At 45.6% G+C, this 21648-nt stretch overlaps 1 protein-coding gene across 1 annotated transcript in view; it reads left to right on the forward strand.

The window, feature by feature from the left end:
• Positions 1-121: 121 nt before the first annotated feature.
• LOC311144840 (calmodulin-regulated spectrin-associated protein 1-B-like) overlaps positions 122-21648 on the forward strand; it is a 40092-nt gene continuing 18565 nt past the window's right edge. Inside the window, exons 1-5 of the mRNA XM_084180997.1 lie at positions 122-219; positions 980-1140; positions 8454-8716; positions 20133-20294; positions 20420-20500. Coding sequence (XP_084037123.1) covers positions 981-1140; positions 8454-8716; positions 20133-20294; positions 20420-20500 — 666 coding nt within the window. The 5' untranslated portion in view covers positions 122-219; position 980. The remainder of the gene's footprint in view (positions 220-979; positions 1141-8453; positions 8717-20132; positions 20295-20419; positions 20501-21648) is intronic.

A 21648-nucleotide genomic window follows, 5' to 3' on the forward strand; every position in this document is an offset into this window, starting at 1 on the left:
TGGTGTGTTGAGGTCAATGATGTGGTTGCATGATAGTATTAGCATCCACGCAGGCGCAGTGGTTAGCTACCTATGCTAACGGACAGACAGATAATTCGATTTATATGGGAAAGCGCGGATACGGAGGTACATAAGGTGCTTCTCACTAATCCGTTAAATTCTTCGGCCTAAAATGAGTCACCAAATTGAAAGATAAACCGTGAAACCGGGAATAATCAGGTACCTTACTGTCTTTCGTAAACTCTATACATTTCTGTCTGTCTGGCATTGGTAGTATATGCTTATCCTGGGTTTCCCGTGGCGCGGTTGGCAGACACAGGCCGCAAATTGGGTTTTGTTGCTGGGGAGGAGACCGTTCGTTCATCTCGCTGTTGCTACGATATGCTGCTTGGGCTTTTCTCGGGCAATTGCATAAAGTCCTTATGTTAAATATTTTATACTGACCGATCTAAAGGGTGGATTGACGATACATAGTGTTTTTTCAGGTATTTTCAATTATCAAAATTGTTTGATTAAATTAGTGAATGTCGGTTTGATTCATCCAGTTATTGTAACCTAACATTAAGCATAAAGCTGCAGTTAGCTAGTATAGCTGGCTCGTCAGCTAACGTCAGATAGCTGTGTTGGCCAAGGTGCTTTCTAATTTAGCCAGTAAGGCTATTTTGTAAATGTTGTACAACCCAGATTAAACGAAACAATCCAGCCAATTGTCAGCTAGCTAAAGTTAGCCAGCTGTCTAATGAATGGGCGCCCAATGCTAAATTAGCTACTTTTATCACGCTAAATCACCTAACATGCTAACCAGCAAACATGAACCGGACTAGCTAGCTAAATTGTTCTTCAATCTTCACCTGTGGGTTAGTTAGGTAGCTGGTTAGTTAACAACCATTCATCAGTGGCTCGCTAGTAACTAACGTAATACACTAATGACATTACTTGTATGTTTCATACTGTGAATTTGTGTGACTGCGTTTGTAAGGATGGATGTGGATATGTGTGGTGGTGGGGACGGCACCAGAAGAAACATGGATTCAGCTGGTGAAGGGACAATGGAGATTGTACCTTTGGAAATGTACGACTCAGCCAGAGCAAAAATAGACGCCAACCTGCGATGGCTGTTCGCCAAGGCATACAGCATTGGTAAGTTGTCACACACACACACACACACACACATACATACATACATACATACATACATACATACATACATACATACATACATACACACACACACACACACACACACACACACACACACACACACACACACACAGATAGATACTTCACAGCTCCTGGGACAACGAAATAGTTATTAAAAAGGTCAAAAATAGTCACCTGTCACATAGCTACACAACTCCAATGCCTTGGTGCAAGTATTATCCCTTTACTGTTCTCACGCAGATACTTCAGGATTTTACCCTCTGCTATGATCCAAATAATTATGGAGATATATGTAGGCTTTTAATGGCAAAGATACACAACACTTCAGATGGAAGACACAGTTGCCCCATATAGTGTCCATTGAAAGTGAATTGCTTGGCTGGCAGGGCCCAGATGTTGTTAGACAGGAAACGTGTGTCTGTGTGTTCATCCACACCTCAGACTAACAGTCTGCGGTTGGGCTTGGCCTAATGAGATACATGGAATGTATTGTCTAGATTTTCTCAATTATTATGCATCAAAATACTTTGTGTGTTTGTGTGCAGAACTGACTGTATCCCTGTATGACTTGGCAAATGATCCGACTGTTTTTGTGCAGTGGCCTCATAGGAAAACTGATGAATAAATCCACTGACTCTGTCAGACTGTCATCAGGTCATGGAAAATGCAGAGCAAGATATCAGTCCTTGTCACTGTTATGAAGAGTGACATAATGTTGCTGGCTTGCTGTAATGATGTCAACAACATCATTAGACAAAACAATTACCTGGACCTTAGTAAAAAGTTACTATATTTTCTAAAATGTTCTAGGTTCTACAGAGCAAAACTGTCAAGGTACTTTGTTTCTTGATTTTTGTATTGCAAGATTCCCACGTCTGTCATACTGTAGCAGATCACCTGCAATTGCGTAATTAACTGGAGGATATGTGGAATGAATTACACATCACACCTCACAGTGCCACAAGCATTGCCAGCTGGCTCCTCCACAACATCTTAGCATGTCTTCTGCATGGAACCAAAGCCACAGGCCTTCAATAGCAAAGCTAGGCCTAATTGCTGTTCTAAGGGTCGCTACCTGGCCTAGTTTTGCTATTGAAGGCCTGTGGCTTTGGTTCCTTGCAGAAGACATGGTAGGATGGCAATGCTTGTGGCACTGTGAGGTGTGATGTGTAATTAATTCCACATATCCTCCAGCTAGGGTTGCCTGTCACTAGTGGAGGAAACCTGTCATGTGTGAGACGTGTGACCTAATTTCACTCAGAGCACCTGCTCTGGCTATGAATCTTTAATTTCTAAAGTCATGTCAATGGAGTGTCGTCTGTGTGTGTCGTCATTGGAAGAACATAATGGTGCTCCATCCATTGTTTTCCTATCATGGCTTCTTTGGATTGCCTTTCGTATTGTTATTTCTGGCTTCAAGAAGGGCGTTTTTAGTTTTCTAATGTTCTAACTTTACTATCACCTCCCCGTATGATATTAATTGGACTGCAAGTGTAACCGTGTTTCTTCCGTCCCTCTCATCGCCCCAACCTGGGCTTGAACCATGGACCCTTTGCACACATCATCAACAATCACCCTCAAAGCATCGTTACCTATCGCCCCACAAAAGCCTCGGCCCTTGCAGAGCAAGAGAAACAACTACTTCAAGGTCTCAGAGCGAGTGACTTCACCGCTAATTAGCTAGCCATTTCCCACTGGTTACACAAGCACCCGTGCAGTGTGTCTACGTCAGCATTTCCCAAACTCGGTCCAGGGGACCCCAAGGGGTGCACCTTTTATTTTTTGCCCTAGCAATACACAGCTGATTCAAATAATCAACTAATCATCAAGCTTTGATAATTTGAATCAGCTGTTAAGGGGTTGTAAGTAAGCATTTCACGGTAAGGTTGTATTTGGCGCATGTGACAAATAAAATTAGATTTTAGTTGTGTAGTGTTGGCGCAAAAAACAAAACGTGCACCCCTTGGGGTCCCGAGGACCGAGTATAGGAAACGCTGATCTACATTGTTGTTTAAGGCCTAGGTTCCATTTTGTCGTCCTAGCCTTTTGGTTTCGGCAGTCATTACAGTGATTTCATGATGTCACTCAGACACAAGCCTGCACACAGCAAACAAATGATCCCAGATGGAATGCCATTCTCCTACTGTTTTCATTCTGTTTTCATTCTGTTTTCCTTGGTTTTTTCTCATGCCTAGTCCCTGTGTTCCTCTAACAGAGAGCTGTGATCCCAGGGAGCACAGAAACAGTCATTGGCTTTTGTCCTGATGACGAACGAACACTGCCTCTCCTCTCTCCCCCTCCGGAGGAATCTCCCCACTGTCTGTCTGTAGTCTGCAGCTCTAAGGGCTGTGGCTAACAGCCATGCAGGCAGAGACCGAGCACAGTAGCACTCATTACAGCAACATCTCTATTAGCTAAAGACATTAGAACAGAACTCATTGACCAAAGATGAACTGGGGGTGAAACACGGTTTGATAATAGAGGGAGTGGATTGTACAGTAGCCTTGGGGATTTTGGGGACTGCTGTGCTCAGGTGCAGCAGTAATTGGTGTCCCCCATTGGGAGTTGCATGTATTAAAAAAAGCTTTTTTTCTATGGCAGTAGTGGAGTGTATTGGTCATGCTGCTTCACAGATGCTGGTTTGGCTCTATAAAATGACTTCACTGGCAGGAGCTAGGGGTGGGCGGGCAGGCTGGCTGAGACAATATATCCTCTCCCCTCAGAGATTGTGGGACAGTGAGGGGCAGGTGTGTGTATGCGAGTGGGAGCCTGCATGCGGGTGGCTGCGTCACGTGTGAGCATGCCTGTGTATCTGTTTCTGAGCGTGTGTTTGTGTCTGTGTGAGTGCACGCTGCGTGCTGGCACCTGTGTGTTAGTATCCGCCCCCAGTGCAGATACACAAACCTGGGTGGCTCAGCTTCTCACATCACAGTGCCTACCAGTCAGTCAGAATGGTACCCGCTGGGGCAAGCTGGTGCTCTCCTGTCTGGTCTGATGTTAATTGGTGGATGCACTACAGCCGGTCCTGGCAATGGAGAGAAAGGGGTGTGTTTACCATGCCGGGCTCACTCCCTGACCCAGTAGTTAAGATGCTTTAGCCCGCTGTGGCAAGAGGGGGGCAGCTGCTGCCACACAGCGTCTCCAGGGGGAATTCATACATGAAGACCCAGCCTGGTCCCAGCCACCCTGGTCCCAGCCACCCTGGTCCCAGCCACCCTGGTCCCAGCCACCCTGGTCCCAGCCACCCTGGTCCCAGCCAGGCCAGATGCCTTTTGTTTTCACACAGCCACCTCCTCTGTTTTTAATACATTATACACAGTACAACACATGCACACACCTCTCTGTCTCTGTCGCTCTCCCCCACCCAGGAATGACTGACTCTTATACTGTTATACAATCTCAGGCTTATTGTATATGTGGATGCTTTCTATCCCTAAGTAGTCTATTCTGTTGTAACGCACAGACAGAGCGGCTCCTCTACAGGAATGACCCAGGCTTATTATCCCTCCATAGGCCCACGGCTAATAACACTGTTGTTATTATGAGCGTTGAGCCACATTCAGATGACTGTAGAATTCAAATCTGCCTAGTGTAACTGCTGTGTTGCTGACTGGTTGAAGGAAAGATCTGCCGCTCTGTCTTCCTCAACCTGTGTGTCTTCCTGTTAGTGTGGTTGGATTGGAGAATGCTGACTATCCGTTTCCTTTATGCCATAGTCAGTCAGGACTGGGAGGGAGGGCTCCATAACACACAGAGGTGGAATTATGGAGATGTCTGTTCTGTTTAGGGCTGACCCCATTTAGTCGACTGGTCGATTGTTTGGTCGATAGGCTGTTGGTCGACCGAGATTTTAGTCGAACAGTAGCAAAACATTTTTGACACCTGTATGATTCGTGCTGAGTGGACTGATCCGTTGTGGAGGCCGTGGGGATGGCATAGTCCATCAGTCTAAGACATGTGCGACTGAAATTGTATATGGTTATTACGTAAGAACAATGGTGCAACACTAAAAAACATATTATTTTAAAACAAATGCGCTTTCTCCCTCCTTTAGGAAGCGGTGGCTGTCCACGGTTCTGAAACCCATCAGTGCGCTGTTGAATTGGCGCTTTTTCCTAGACCATGTTGCTTTGTGCATAATAGCAAAGTTAACCAGCATATTGGTGTTGAGAACAATGCCGCGGAGGCAGCAGCAGAATGAGTTGAGAAAACAGCCCTTGCCTTATTGTCTAAGAAAAGTGAGGAGGGAGGAAACCCGGACTTAAATAGGTCTATAATCAATAGTCTAACTGTTCAATGTGCCTGGCTTTATATATCATCAATGTATCTACAGAAAAAAGACAGCTCGTGCTTCTGTTGCCTGTTTGAGTGTTTGTTTAATAGCCTACTGATTCCGTGAGTACCAAGCCTCAGCAACGACATGTCAAGTAAACAATTTCACAAATTCGGCAGTTTTTAATCTTTGCTTTGCTGTAATAAAGGCTTTACACTTTTTTTCCGTTAGAACAGCCTCTGGTTTAATTTATTTAGTGTTTACAACTGTTCCAAATTGTTGGGAAAATAATATTTATAATAATAATAACGTTCTACTGTTTCGATCATTCATTCGTTCACGTCATCACACAGCATCGGAGTCATTCATGATTTGAAATGCAATCAAGCATTTTAGTTTTAAAATAAAGCGAGCCTTGAATAATTAGCTTAAACAATAAATAAACCGTTCCATTTTGGAAATTGCATTCGCGAATGAATGAGACTGTTTTTAGTCTTTGCTGTATTAAAGGCTTTACAATTTTTTTTTTTTACATTGTTCCAAACGGTCAAATGATATTGTAATCTAACAGCACCTGTTTGGCACACATAATATGCACGCAGCGCTTGCTCCTTACCTTCTTTTTCTTGATCTCCAGTATTTTCCACAACTAGTCAAATTTATTCCACACGTCTGACTTTCCCTTTACATCCTGAGCAACCAGTAAACATTCCCCCATTTCGAGTTTATTTGTCACGTCCTCTGCATCCATTTCGCTGTCACGTGTTACAGGATTCAGAGTTTATTATAAACAATTTATTGATGTGATTTTGATATGCTATAGGCACGGCCTGCCCGCTCATAAGGCGGGATTAGGTCAAACAGGACAGGTCAAAGGAATATGGACAATATGGAATGGACAATCACAACTGTTGTCCTGGAGTTTCACCCCATTGTCATGATCAGTGGTTTCAAGTTTGTATCCGTCAATTTTTTGACTAGCTGATCGTAGCAAAAAATAAAATACTGATGCATTTCCCACTGTGTAAACACATTGCAGACAGGCTCGCGATAACTCCTGATTAAGTTAGGTAGCTGATATTCAGAGCTTATATAGCAAAATTGATTAGTCACAGGAATCAGGACTAATAAAGCCAATGCAATGGCCTGTTTTACAAACGGTAGGCTTACCACATAGATGGGAATTCATAAAATTCAATTTCAGGCAACACTGTAGGCTACACCTCAGTAAGCAGGGACCGACGCCAACACATTCTGGACGTCTTTTTTTGGTGCAGTTCTGGACCGGCCTTGATTTCCACAGACATTGGTTTTTGGTCGGGACCAAATTTGAACCAATCATAGACTTCTTCTATGTTTGATTCAGATTTGGTGCTGTCCAGACTGGCCTTGATTTCAACGTCCACGCACATAGATTTTTGGTCCGGACCAACTCTGAACCAATCATAGACGTTTGGAAAGTTAACTTTCTCATCCATAGACTTAAAATGCATCTCAATTGCACTGTTTAGCACACATCTGAAGGCTGGGGGGCATTTAGGACGTACTGCTGAAAAAACCGAATCCCGTCCGAATCGTCCTCTGGAATAATGGACATTCTAGAGTAATAATTACATAACCAACGTTCTCTAGTAATACTAGTCCCGTGCGAATAGGTCTTTGGTCACATGCATGCGATGCATACATGTGTCAAGTAAAGAGAGCCAGGGTTGAGGGAATAGGGAATGTTTTTCCAAAACAAATGAGGGATTTCGGTAAGTACTTTTCAGTCAGAAATGGTTGTAAATATGTTGCAGCTTCATCAACACGGACAGCGATAAACACTTTGATGTGCTGTGGTGGTCGCTGCAGCAGGGAGGAGAGAGAGACTACGGGTGCTAGTCACACAGTCACTCGCTGCAATTCTGAGCCCGGCACAATCAAATCAATTGCTGTTTGGACTCCCTCTAGTAATTTGTGTCTTAATTATTTAATCAAACCATGTGCTTAAAGCATCAGAAAAGCTCAGTGAATATAGTTGATTTGATTTAAAACACATAGGATGTGTCAATATATGGAAAAATACAAGTAATTTATTTTTGACCAATCGATTGGTTGAAAGAACAGACGACTCTTGGTCGACCAAGATGTTTTTTAGTCGGGGACAGCCCTAGTTCTGTTAGCTCAGTTGAAATAAAGATGTCTGAATAATGGAGTTTAGCTGGGTTATTTCTGTCCCAAAGATCATCACACCTTTCTGCGAGCGTGCGCTTATGCGTGGGCTGGGCTTGTCACGTGCAATGCGCCGCTGGGGGATTCTCCATTCTATTCCTCTGCTTTACTGTTTCCAGATTGTATGGATTTGTATGTAGGCTGTGTGTTTCCTGTTAGGGAAGTATGACCACAACAGACATCAATTATCATGATCCGATTCCCATCACCAGAGTCATTTAGCCTAATATGGTCTTCTGGTTTGATACGAGTCAGCGCAAAATGCAAAACAGACCCTTCATAGGTCAGTGTTTGTTTTCCTTTGTGGTGGAAACTGGAAAGGCATTGTTGCAGACTGGTAACCTGAGGACCTAGCTCTTCTCTCACCAGTGTTACTGTCGGTTCCAAGCCACCACTAGCCTATATTTACAGAGTAAACGGAAAGCTGGCAGGACACATATTTTGCTGTTGCCACATTCCCTTTCATTGTTGAAATGTTAGGCTAGCTCTTCCCTTTTTAAAGTAAAACCCGTATTTCACATTTGGCGAAACATTCCACAAAACGACAAACTCCTATTGTAGCCCTGTTTATGCATCTGTTAGTCATCACAGCAGCGTTTCCCCTAGATTCTTCCTGAAGTAGGCACATGGCTACAAGCACCAAAATATTCCATTGAAACCAATAGCAACCAAATATTTTCATGCGGGTGGCAACACAGCTAGATGTAGGGAGTGGAACCCATCCTGTCTAAATATAAGTAAGGGCCAACACCATGCATTATATGCATCATATCCATCACTAACCCCTCCCCTCCCCTCCCTCCGCCAGACCACATCCCAGAGGACCTGAGGGATCCGTTCTACACAGACCAGTATGAGCAGGAGCACATCAAGCCCCCCGTCCTCCACCTGCTGCTGTCCTGTGAGCTCTACTGCCGGGTGTGTTCCCTCATCCTGAAGACAGACCAGGCCGCCTCGCTGCAGTCACACATGTCAGTCATCCAGGCCCTCAGCCGTAAAGGCATCTACGTCATGGAGAGTGATGACGCCCCTGTCACAGACGCCGACCTCGCCTGTGTGCCCATCAAAATGGTGAGTGGGAAAGAGTATGTGTGTGTGTGTGTGGATGAGTGTGTAGGAGTGCTAAAAAGCTATGCAGAGTGAGGGCAATGCAGCTGCATCTCAAGTGGCTCAAGTGGCTCTCCTTGTCTCCTCTCCTTCATCTGCACTGAAAACACTGGAGAGACCAAAGCAGTAGGATGGATGTCTACCAGCCAGTACAGATGATGGAAAGGAAACCAATGAGATACACCCGATGTCCTCTTCATGGACTAGGAAGTAGGGAGGGACTCACTATTTGTGGTGATGGAACTAGTTTGATAGGCACGTGGTGTTTATGGGAGTCATTGCCAGAGGCTGCTCATGATTTGTGGATGAGAGCTGTCTTTTAAAATGAGTTAGTCCCAGTGCAAAACAGACATGAATCAAGTCTGAAAAGCACACACTGCCTTTCTGCTGGTGCTGTGTTGCCCTTTAGCTGGCCACGGATGAGAGAGGGTCAAGAAGCTCAGCCTTCTGTTTGGTTATTCTGTGTGTAGGCCTACATAGGGAGAGAGAACTCTCTGCCTGCATCCGCCTCTCTGCCTGCATCCGCATCTCTGCCTGCATCCGCCTCTCTGCCTGCATCCGCATCTCTGCCTGCATCCGCATCTCTGCCTGCATCCGCCTCTCTGCCTGCATCCGCCTCTCTGCCTGCTCTAGTCTTATCACTGCTGATTTAACCAGTGAAAGTAGCCATTGTTCTGTTCTCTCTATCAAACTATGGCATCTACCGCTCTACTCTGCACACCACTGGAATACCTACCTGTCGTCTATTGGACTTTGTCAAGCAGCCTTTAAACCCTAGGTAACTAAAACATTCTAGTCTTTGTTGTTGAAGCCATGATGACTCATCGTAGTGTTCCAACTCAATTTACATGTGGGTCGTCTTTTCCGACCTATTAAATTTAGTTCCAGACCATTTGGCGGTTTCCTTATCGTTGGCTACCTTGGCGATTCAAATTCGACTCTGATTCATGTCCATATAAAGGCATAGAACTGGGCCAGAGAGTGTGTCGTCTGTAGGCTTTTGGCACAGTCTGGTTTCTGTGGGACATGTGAAAACTGATTCAGTTACTACTTTGACCATCATTTTCTACCAGCTGGATAGAGAAGGGTACAGACAGAGAGAGCAGTCTTAAGTTAGGCCTATAATGTGCTGAATGACCCAGTGGGGTTCCTCCACTACTTTTTCCACTTGTCACTGTACCCTTGTCATTAGTGTACCCTTGTCCCTAACAGTGACATTTTCCATGTTGTCTGGTAAATATGGAAAGTCTGGTGCAGCAGTTGCATAATGGTTGATTTAACTATCTCTCATGTAGCCTAGTTCTCCTCCAGCCACCCAGCCTAGTTTTTAGGACTATTGACTTTAAATCTGTGACTGGTATTCGTGGTTGGGCTCTCACAGCCTAGATGAATTCCTGAGATAGCACAGGGTTAGGTGAATGTTTTGACCTGTGTCACACTGGTGATATCTGTGTATCAGGGCAGGAAACACAGGGTTGGACTACTGACCCATACGCTCGGGGTCGTTTTCAGAACTTGGCCACATGCTAGTACAGCAACATCTCCACTCGGTATACGGAATCAACACCACTCCCTCCCTACATGTCACATTCAGTTGTATACATTGCACAAGCGTTTCCTTTCGTAAGAGATCCAATAACCTCTCACAAAGTGAAAGCACTTTACAGGAGCATCACTGCTTGGTGGCTTGAATACATGCTACCCTGCCGTTGCCATGGAGAACCGCGTTGTTGCCAAAATGGCTTGCTTCTGTCGGGTGAGCAGCCAAGAGAGTGAGTGACTAGCCTACATCTAGCCCAGACAGGGGCTGGTTTATAATCCGGGCAAGGCTCTATGGAAGAAGCCAGACAGACACAAATGCTTAGTCTAAAATCCTGAGTAGAGAGAAGTGGTTGTCTTTGACAGACTAGACTAGGCCTGTGTGAGGGTTGAGAACTCCCCCCCCCGGGTTGCTGAGTCTGCGAGGAGGCGTTTCCATGGCAATGCCTGTGGGCTCTCTCCGTGGTGTGTGTGTGTAAGAGAGGAAGAGATCCCTTCTCTGCCTCCTGTTTGACTCGTACTGCCTAGAGGGCACAGAAGGGGAGGGATCAGCTGGGGGTAATAAAACAGCAGGGACCGGGGAGACTAGATGGATGGATAGGGGAGAGACTAGCAGGACGGGGGAGACTAGATGGACTGACAGGGGAGAGACTAGCAGGACGGGGGAGATGGACGGACGGGGGAGAGACTAGCAGGACGGGGGAGATGGACGGACGGGGGAGAGACTAGCAGGACGGGGGAGACTAGATGGATGGACAGGGGAGAGACTAGCAGGACTGGGGAGACTAGATGGATGGACAGGGGAGAGACTAGCAGGACGGGGGAGACTAGATGGATGGATAGGGGAGAGACTAGCAGGACAGGGGAGAGACTAGCAGGACGGGGGAGATGGACGGACGGGGGAGAGACTAGCAGGACGGGGGAGACTAGATGGATGGATAGGGGAGAGACTAGCAGGACAGGGGAGAGACTAGCAGGACGGGGGAGATGGACGGACGGGGGAGAGACTAGCAGGACGGGGGAGACTAGATGGACTGACAGGGGAGAGACTAGCAGGACGGGGGAGACTAGATGGATGGACAGGGGAGAGACTAGCAGGACGGGGAGACTAGATGGACTGACAGGGGAGAGACTAGCAGGACGGGGAGACTAGATGGACTGACAGGGGAGAGACTAGCAGGACGGGGGAGACTAGATGGACTGACAGGGGAGAGACTAGCAGGACGGGGAGACTAGATGGACTGACAGGGGAGAGACTAGCAGGACGGGGGAGACTAGATGGACTGACAGGGGAGAGACTAGCAGGACGGGGAGACTAGATGGACTGACAGGGGAGAGACTAGCAGGACGGGGGAGACTAGATGGACTGACAGGGGAGAGACTAGCAGGACGGGGGAGACTAGATGGATGGACAGGGGAGAGACTAGCAGGACGGGGGAGACTAGATGGATGGACAGGGGAGAGACTAGCAGGACGGGGGAGACTAGATGGATGGACAGGGGAGAGACTAGCAGGACGGGGGAGACTAGATGGATGGACAGGGGAGAGACTAGCAGGATGGGGGAGACTAGATGGATGGACAGGGGAGAGACTAGCAGGACGGGGGAGACTAGATGGATGGACAGGGGAGAGACTAGCAGGAAGGGGAAGACTAGATGGATGGACAGGGGAGAGACTAGCAGGATGGGGGAGATGGACGGACGGGGGAGAGACTAGCAGGACGGGGGAGATGGACGGACGGGGGAGAGACTAGCAGGACGGGGGAGATGGACGGACGGGGGAGAAACTAGAGGGACGGAGACTATAGAGACCGGTTTAGTGCTGAATGATTTCGGTTTCAATTTATTTTTTTATTTTTTTAATGAAATAATGACTAAATTATTTTAGAACCTTTTAATGGAAATTCCAAAGCCTAAACATTAAAATATTCCATTCTCTGTCAGGTCCACATTGGGTAGACATCAATAGAAAAATTGGAAATCACTATGAAATAATACAATATTTCAGTTGTGTATATTACTTAGTTCTTATTTGATTACTTTCTTATTTTTCATTCCTTAAGTCACTATCTCATCTCTGCTCAAGCTGTAGCAACCAAACAGCCAGACAACGTTCTCTCTTCTTCCCAGGCTGTACTATGTTTGCTGCCATGCTGTGTTGTCGTCTTAGGTCTTTATGTAGTGGTCTCTCTCTTGTCGTGATGAGTGTTTTTTGTCCAACTTTTTTAATTCATCCCCCGTCCCCGCAGGAAGCCTTTTGCCTCTTGGTAGGCCATCATTGTAAATAGGAATTTGTTATTAATTTACCTATTTAAAGATGCACTATGCAGAAATCGCTCCGCCATTTCCTGGTTACAAACATTTGAGTAGTTAGCCAAATTTCAGTTTGTGAAATATATTTTCCATAACCAAAAATATTGTATATTCAGGTGTACTAATCTGAAAGTAAAAGACGCAAAAACGAAATTTCAGAACGGGAAGCATAGAAATAGCCCACATAGAACAGATCTACCGCTTCTTAGACTTTTTATTTTATTTTATTTCATCTTTATTTAACCAGGTAAGCCAGTTGAGAACAAGTTCTCATTTACAACTGCGACCTGGCCAAGATAAAGCAAAGCAGTGCGATAAAAACAACAACACAGAGTTACATATGGGGTAAACAAAACATAAAGGCAAAAATACAAACAGAAAATATATATACAGTGTGTGCGAATGTAGTAAGTTATGGAGGTAAGGCAATAAATAGGCCATAGTGCAAAATAGTTACAATTTCGTATTAACACTGGAGTGATAGATGTGCAAAAGATGATGTGCAAATAGAGATACTGGGGTGCAAATAAGCAAAGTAAATAACAATATGGGGATGAGGTAGTTGTGTGGGCTGATTTCAGATGGGCTGTGTACAGGTGCAGTGATCGGTAAGGTGCTCTGACAACTGATGCTTAAAGATAGTGAGGGAGGTAAGAGTCTCCAGCTTCAGAGATTTTTGCAGTTTGTTCCAGTCATTGGCAGCAGAGAACTGGAAGGAATGGCGGCCAAAGGAGGTGTTGGCTTTGGGGATGACCAGTGAGATATACCTGCTGGAGCGCATACTATGGGTGGGTGTTGCTATGGTGACCAGTGAGCTAAGGTAAGACAGGGATTTGCCTAGCAGTGATTTATAGATGACCTGGAGCCAGTGGGTTTGGCGACGAATATGTAGTGAGGACCAGCCAACAAGAGCATACAGGTCACAATAGTGGGTAGTATATGGGGCTTTGGTGACAAAACGGATGGCACTGTGATAGACTACATCCAATTTGCTGAGTAGAGTGTTGGAGGCTATTTTGTAAATGACATCGCCGAAGTCAAGGATCGGTAGGATAGTCAGTTTTACGAGGGCATGTTTGGCAGCATGAGTGAAGGAGGCTTTGTTGTGAAATAGGAAGCCGATTCTAGATCTAACTTTTGATTGGAGATGATTAATGTGAGTCTGGAAGGAGAGTTTACAGTCTAACCAGACACCTAGGTATTTGTAGTTGTCCACATACTCTAGGTCAGACCCGCCGAGAGTAGTGATTCTAGTCGGGTGGGCGGGTGCAAGCAGCGTTCGGTTGAAGAGCATGCATTTAGTTTTACTAGTGTTTAAGAGCAGTTGGAGGCTACGGAAGGAGTGTTGTATGGCATTGAAGCACATTTGGAGGTTTGTTAACAGTGTCCAATGAAGGGCCAGATGTAACTGTAACTATTTCTTCGTGAATTTGGTCGGTTTCCCATAAAGTTACATATTGTAGCTTTAAATAAAGGTAAAATAAAAAGTCATTATATTTCACTAGGCTGGCCTGCCTAAGCATGCTGCAGAGCTGTCTGCCAATCATTTTACTAGTTCTTCAAAGTAGTTAAGGCATACTTTCACCAACTGTCTCTATCCCTCACCTCATTGTGTTTTGTACTTTCCTCTTTCATGCGGTCTGTGTGTATCTAACCTAACATAGCAGGCATAAAAGTGTATCCATCTCTGTCCGAGTCAGAAAAAAACAGGCGACATGGATTATGGTCATTGTAGTTAATTACCACATTTCTGCACTGAACTAGACTGAATATTTGCTTAGTGAAAACTACAACTCCCTTCAGCCAAGCGTCCCACTCTCTCGTGAATGATTTAATTTCTCTCTAGAGAAATGGTGTGTTGGGCTCAGAAGAAAAACCTGACTCAATTTAGTCAATTAGTTGTTTAATAACTGAGAAAAAAATTAAATGTATGTTAATCGCTCAGCACTAGACATAGGACACTTGAGAGACGGCTTGGGGCAATATAACAGGAGTCCACCCATACTCTCCTGGGTTTCTCTCTGACACGTTTGGTGAAGGGAAAGCAAAGGGTGTGTGTCTGTGTGTGTTTCTGGCCTATTCATTGTGTCCTAACTCAAGCACATCAGTCAGGCTGTTTTCTTTTATCTTTTTAACTCGCTCTTCTTTGACTTAAGAGATACAGCGTCCTGTTTTTGAAATAGTCTACATCTAGCTAGTGGGTAGGTGGAAGGGTGCATGTACAGCGTCCTGTTTTTGCTAGTGGGTAGGTGGAAGGGTGCATGTACAGCGTCCTGTTTTTGCTAGTGGGTAGGTGGAAGGGTGCATGTACAGCGTCCTGTTTTTGCTAGTGGGTAGGTGGAAGGGTGCATGTACAGCGGCGTGTCTAGCTTATGCCTCATTAGAGTAGGGATCTGAGGCTGAGCATTGAGCAATGCTTGTGTAACATTGTTGGGGCCGATCACTGAGGGCTCTGAATAGCTGTTCTCCTTTCCTATTGTGAGCTAATCAGGATCTGTCCTCCATTTCCCTCAGTAGGATTAGAGCTGTGTGTGTGCAGCAAAGTGTGTTTTGGGTCAGGCATGCTCTAACTGGCTAGGCTAGGGTGTACTGTGCTTTAACTCCATGGCACACCTAGATGCATAGGTCACATTTCAGGGAATTATACTCACTCCTGCCAAAGATTATGGATATGCTGACGAGTTACTTGTCTCTCCACCCTAATAATGGGAGTCATTGTCCACAAAGCCGCATGGCAGGCTGTCTAGCCTCCCCCTATCCTTTCTTTGGATTGGTGAATATATCTCATTATTTTAATACTTTTTGAATGTTCTATGAGGATTGTTGACGTCAACCGCATGTATTCAATGGAGAGATGCTATGCTACTAGCCTCCTTGCCATAAATGCGCATAGCCATCTCCAGACAACTCCAATATAGGTTTTTTTCTCAGTTAATAACCTAAGCATTACAAAACTTCTATTAGATCAAATAAACCTCACGTAGCAAATAAGCTTTTCATTTTTCTGTTGACCAAATTTGACACTCATTGACCTCCATACAAAACTCCTTGCTTGGTGGGTGAAAAAAACCGCCACCTGCTTTAGGGATACAGATTTTCTTCTGGAGTTAGGCCTCTCTCTTTACCTCTTCCTCTCTGCTCCTGCTTCAAGGCATTACGCTTTAAGTTGAGCTCTACACAGAGCGATAGATATGACTGGGCCTCAAAACTGGGCCTTATTGAGTACCAGTATTCACTGCTAAAAGAGTGCCAGTGATTTTCTTTTTTTACCTAGTCCATGTTTGTTTTTGGTTCACAATTTGCTTTAAAAAAATAAATATCATGATTTATTCAAACAGTAATGTGTAATTAACCAAAGATAAACCATTCTGAAGAGGAAACAACGGCATGGGAATGCCCCGGTCTGTCCTGTCTGCAGTGCGCTTAGGGCCTGTATGTCTAATAATAGCATAACCTTCTTTGGGTAGATGGAAAGGCAATTAAAAGGTACGTAGAAAGTACCCTAAGCCTACCTGGCAAAATCATTATTATTTGAGTCAATCCAGTGGCCATTTGTTTTGAAAACTCCATCACAAGTGCGCTACAGACATAGTACATTTAATTAAATTGCCAAAATGATATAGCCTAATTAACCTACTCCTGTCTATACAGAAATACCGTAATTTTCGGACTATAAGCCGCTCCTTTTTTCCAATTTTTCGACCCTGCGGCTTATATAACGGTGCGGCTAATCTATGGATTTTTACAGCTAACGGCCACTAGAAGACCTCCTAAATCTATGGATTTTACAGGATACAGTCCACCAACTTTAACTCTATGGGCTCTATGACCGGTCCGCGCCCCCCACCTTTAAGCGGCGGGCTCCAGCAAGAAAAGCTGGAGGCCGGAAAAGAGTGAGACAGGTTGCGCGCAAAAGTAAAAGTGGAACCGAGAGTGGTACGAGAGCAAGACAGACAGACATTACGAGAGCGAGACAGTTTGTGCAAAGGAAGTTTTCATACACAAACCCTCATTATGGAAAACAAACGTAGAAATGCATATGATGCAGCTTTTAAGTTAAAGGCAGTCAATCTGGCTGTCAAAACATCCACGATCATTAACGGGTTCCGAAAGGCTGGACTGCTGCGTGATGAAGAGGAGGACGCCGCCACAGCTGAGGCCCTTCAGAGGCTGTTCGATTCCGACAGTGACGAAGAGGAGTTCGTTGGTTTTGAGAGCGACAACGAAGGAGAGAGGAGAGTGGCTGACGAAGCCACCCTGAGCCTGTTCGTTTCCGACACTGAAGATGAGGACTTTGGTGGTTTTAGTACGCAGGAAGAAGACGGAGATGAGGATTAATGACTTGACTTTTCTGGTTACAGCCGTGTACTGCACCTTAGCCTAAAAGATGAAGACGAGGATTAATGACTTTTCTGGTAGGCTGATTACCGTATATTTTAAGCAGCCGTGTTGCTGCAACTTTAGGCTTACGCGCTTACTGTCGTGTTACAGGCACTTTATTTTGCACTTTAAAAAAAACACATTTAATTTAGCCATTGATATTGCCTCGTCAAGCGCTGTAAGCTTTGTTTTTTGTTATGGTACTACTGTAGGCTATAATGTAGATAAATATTCAAAGATGTGCACACTTTTTCAAGGTTTTTCAAAAATAATCAAAGTTAAGTGGTTAAATGATTGTGACGCTATTAACTAATTTTGCTGGGGAACCCCTAGCACTCCCTCAAGGACCACAGGTTGAAAACCACTGCTGTAGATCACTGCCGGTATGTGCGCTGGGAGCGCACCGTTTAAGTTTGAAAGTTGAAAAGTTTGTGTCTGAAACGCTATGTGATACAGTACAGTTTACACAGCACAGTATATGTTCTACATTTACATTTACATTTTAGTCATTTAGCAGACGCTCTTATCCAGAGCGACTTACAGGAGCAATTAGGGTTAAGTGCCTTGCTCAAGGGCACATTAACGTCATTTAGCAGACGCTCTTAGCCAGAGCGACTCACAAATTGGTGCGTTCACCCTATAGCCAGTGGGATAACCACTTTACAATTTGGGGGGGGGGGGGGGTTAGAAGGAATACTTTATCCTATCCCAGGTATTCCTTAAAGAGGTGGGGTTTCAAATGTCTCCGGAAGGTGGTGAGTGACTCCGCTGTCCTGGCGTCGTGAGGGAGCTTGTTCCACCATTGGGGTGCCAGAGCAGCGAACAGTTTTGACTGGGCTGAGCGGGAGCTATGCTTCCGCAGAGGAAGGGGAGCCAGCAGGCCAGAGGTGGATGAACGCAATGCCCTCGTTTGGGTGTAGGGACTGATCAGAGCCTGAAGGTACAGAGGTGCCGTTCCCCTCACTGCTCCATAGGCAAGCACCATGGTCTTGTAGCGGATGCTACACCATGGTTCTGTAGCTACTATTGCACTAAATGGTAACACTTGAATACGTTATGCAAATATGCAACTTGTTTGTTGAAATGTTAATAAATGGGAGCTTCCTCAAGCAGCCATCTCTTTCCCGACAATCCCCTCTGTGCACGAACCCTTACATATGGTAATTAAACATTAAAACACCTGCGGCTTATAGTCCAGTGCGGCTTATATATGTACACATCATTCAATATCATTCAATTTAGCTGCTGCGGCTTATACTCCGGTGCGCCTTATAGTGCGGAAAATACGGTAAATACAATCATTCAAAATAGAAAGCGTGGTTTGGCCACAGAGGTTCATTAGCTTCTTAAAAAAAAGAAGAAGCTGGGCCTCCCGAGTGGCTCAGCGGTCTAAGGCATTGCATCGCAGTGCTAGAGGCGTCACTACAGATCCGGGTTGGAATTTGGCCCAGCGTTAGGGGAGGGTTTGGTATGTCCTTGCCCCATCGCTCTCTAGCGACTCCTTGTGGCAGCCTGGCGCATGCATGCTGACTTCAGGTCACCAGCTGTACGGCGTTTCCTCCGAGACATTGGTGCGGCTGGCTTCCGGGTTAAGACATTGGTGCGGCTGGCTTCCGGGTTAAGACATTGGTGCGGCTGGCTCCTGGGTTAAGACATTGGTGCGGCTGGCTCCTGGGTTAAGCGAGCAGTGTGTCAATAAGCAGTGCGGCTTGGCGGGTCGTGTTTCAGAGGACGCGTGGCTCTCGACCTTCAGCTCTCCCGAGTCCGTACGGGAGTTGCAGCGATGGGACAAGACTGTAACTACCAATTGGATATCATGAAATTGGGGAGAAAAAAGGGGTAATAAAATAAGTAAATACCAGTGGATTGTTTTAAATCACATTGCCTATAGTAGGAAGGGACTGCAATTTGCACAGCGCACGTGACAAATACAGCATCGATGATTGAGTTATATTTCATAATAGTTAGGAAAGCAAAATGGCTATTGCTTTAAAGAGAAGACGATGAAAAGACTCTAATCTGTCTTTTATAGTTATAAAAATTCTCAGGCTATACTGTTCAATCAATGAAGTTCTTATTGGCATCAGCGGAGAGCATTGGCCATATCCCCGGTGAGTGTTCACTCTATCATTGTTGGGTCCGTGCCACTTGAAAGTTAGTTTTTGGACAATAATTTCTTCCTCATGGTTAGATGGATGTCATATTGTAGGCTAGCTGTCTCCCCTTCTAGTAGACCTATTATATGGATCAGACAACGTCGTTTTTAACGCTCTGTTTGTCAGTGTCACCAGAGTAGGCTACCCTGTCATTTTTGTCGTATTAAAAAAGATTCTGCTAATGTCTCCAGTCATATAAAGTGTAGTAGAATTGCATGAAATTTGTTTATAAAAGGCCAAGAAACGTATCTGATAAGCTTCTAGCCTATCCTACACCACTACACCCTCAGTCTTTTTTCCAAACTGTGATTGAGATCATTCTGTGTTGTAGGCCCTAATGTATGTCATCTCTGTCCCCCTGGGTGAGGTATTAAGGCTGATTGCTTGGACAGAGCTCCAATGTTATGGTGAGGGGGATTCCTCCCTCTGTCTTTCTATTGGATAAGGATAATCTGTAGTACATCAGAGTGACTTGTCAGTGTGCTGGCTGGATCAGGAGACGAAGAGGCAACGCCGACATGGCAGGTTATTGTTTTAATACCCTGAGGATTGTCCAGTCCAATCATCCCTTAGACTGTTCTGTGGGCATCATGTCCTCGTGCCTACATACCCCAGCTGTGCCTCTGCCCCCTCTACCCACCCATCCCGAATGCCCACATGCCCATGATCGATGCCCTGATGTTCAACTGTAGATTGGGATTGTTTTGTGACCTGCTCTCTCCCCTCACACAGTGTCCTGTGCCCATAGTCGATGCCCTGATTTTGGCATAACGTGATTGTTGTTCTGGCTAGACCTGCCACCACACAGGAACAACATACCCATGATTGATCAATTGGTGTTTTCTGAACTAGACCTATCCCATGATTGATCAATACCATGGTGTTTTCTACCCTGAACTAGACCTACTGTATGCCCCCACGATGACCTACCTTTACAGCGTTTGTGTGTCTTTGTTTTCTGACCTAATCTGGGCCCTCTCATCCCTCCTCCAGAGTGCCCACATGCCCATGATCGATGCCCTGATGATGGCCTACACTGTGGAGATGATCAGCATAGAGAAAGTTGTGGCCAGTGTCAAACGCTTCTCCACCTTCAGCGCCTCCAAGGAGCTGCCCTTTGACCTGGAGGACGCCATGGTCTTCTGGATCAACAAGGTATGGTGGGGAACACACACATTCTCTCTTTCTTTGAGACTTTCTATCAGCAGCAATGAGCCTGCGACATTGAGAAAATAGAGCTCTAAAGAGCTGGATGAATGTTGCTTTGGCTTTTGTTGCAGGTTAACCTGAAGATGAGGGAGATCACAGAGAGAGAGCTGAAAGCCAAGCAGCACCCGCTGGAGTCTCCCAGTCATCAGAAGGTAAGGCTGGAGCCGCACGTCTCTCATGGCACTCCCACAGAGAGAGAACCAGGAAACTGAAGCGCTAGAGCCAAAATGGCTCCCATGGAGCTATTTTGATGCATCCTTACGGGCGATTGCTGCTCTCGATGCATCAACAGTCTCTGGACTGCAGTCCATGCCTCCAGGACACATTGCAAGAATAATTGCCGTTTTAAAACCGATTTGTATTTATTAGTTAGATTAGTCTCATGGAGATTACATCTGTTTTTCAGGAGAGACGTGGTCCAAGTCAAGAGTTCTTTATCTCCTGCCATTTGGGGTTGAACCCTGATTGACCCTTTTCTCCTAACCCTTAACCCGGAAGCAGATCCAATCCTGTCTGTGACCTCTGACCTATTGACCTTTTTGCTCCTATTCTTTCTTTCTGTCTGTCCCCCTCCCTTCCCTGCTACTTGGATAGTCTCCCTCCAAATGGTATTGGAAACTTGTACCTGTAAGTTGGCTGCTAGTAATCCCCCCTCCTCCCTCTTGCACGCATAGTTATGTGTCGATTTGCACACCACACCACACCACACCACACCACACCACACGTGACCATCGTGGCTCATCCAAGCCCATTCTGTGCTGCTTGTAGCTAGTGAGTCAGCCAGCCAGTGGGAGAAGGCTGGTATCTTTGTGTTTTTCTTTGAGTTAAGAATGTCACACTGTTGTTGTCCGGTGGTTTTGGTAATTTGGTGAACTTTTTTTATTGGATGGTGAACTTTATTTTGGTGAACTACGTTTTCGCCCTTTCATTTCAAGCCCCTGCAGACTATGTACAATCATGATAGATGGTGTGTTTGTGTCTGAGAGAGTGACAGTGTGTGAAGTGGTGTCTGGGTGAGAGCGAGAGAGCCATGAATCCATTGCTCAGCCCCTGCTTTCCTTATTGGCTCGTGCTGAGATGTTGGCGCCATTGCCACCTGTGCCCACAAACTCTGCCATGCCCACCCCTCCTATGCTGTCTCTGTCTGCTATGCCCATGTGCTCTCTCCCTGGCCTCTCACGGTGTCTCTACTTGCCCAAGGTTTCCTTCTTACACTCTGCTGTCTGTGTGTGTGTGTCTCAGTCTGATTTAATGCCCGCCTTAGCCCAATGCATGCTGGAGCCAGAGGAGCTGGAGCGCT

The sequence above is a fragment of the Coregonus lavaretus genome (genome assembly GCF_964263955.1).
Source record: "Coregonus lavaretus genome assembly, chromosome: 17".
Classification (NCBI taxonomy): domain Eukaryota; kingdom Metazoa; phylum Chordata; class Actinopteri; order Salmoniformes; family Salmonidae; genus Coregonus; species Coregonus lavaretus.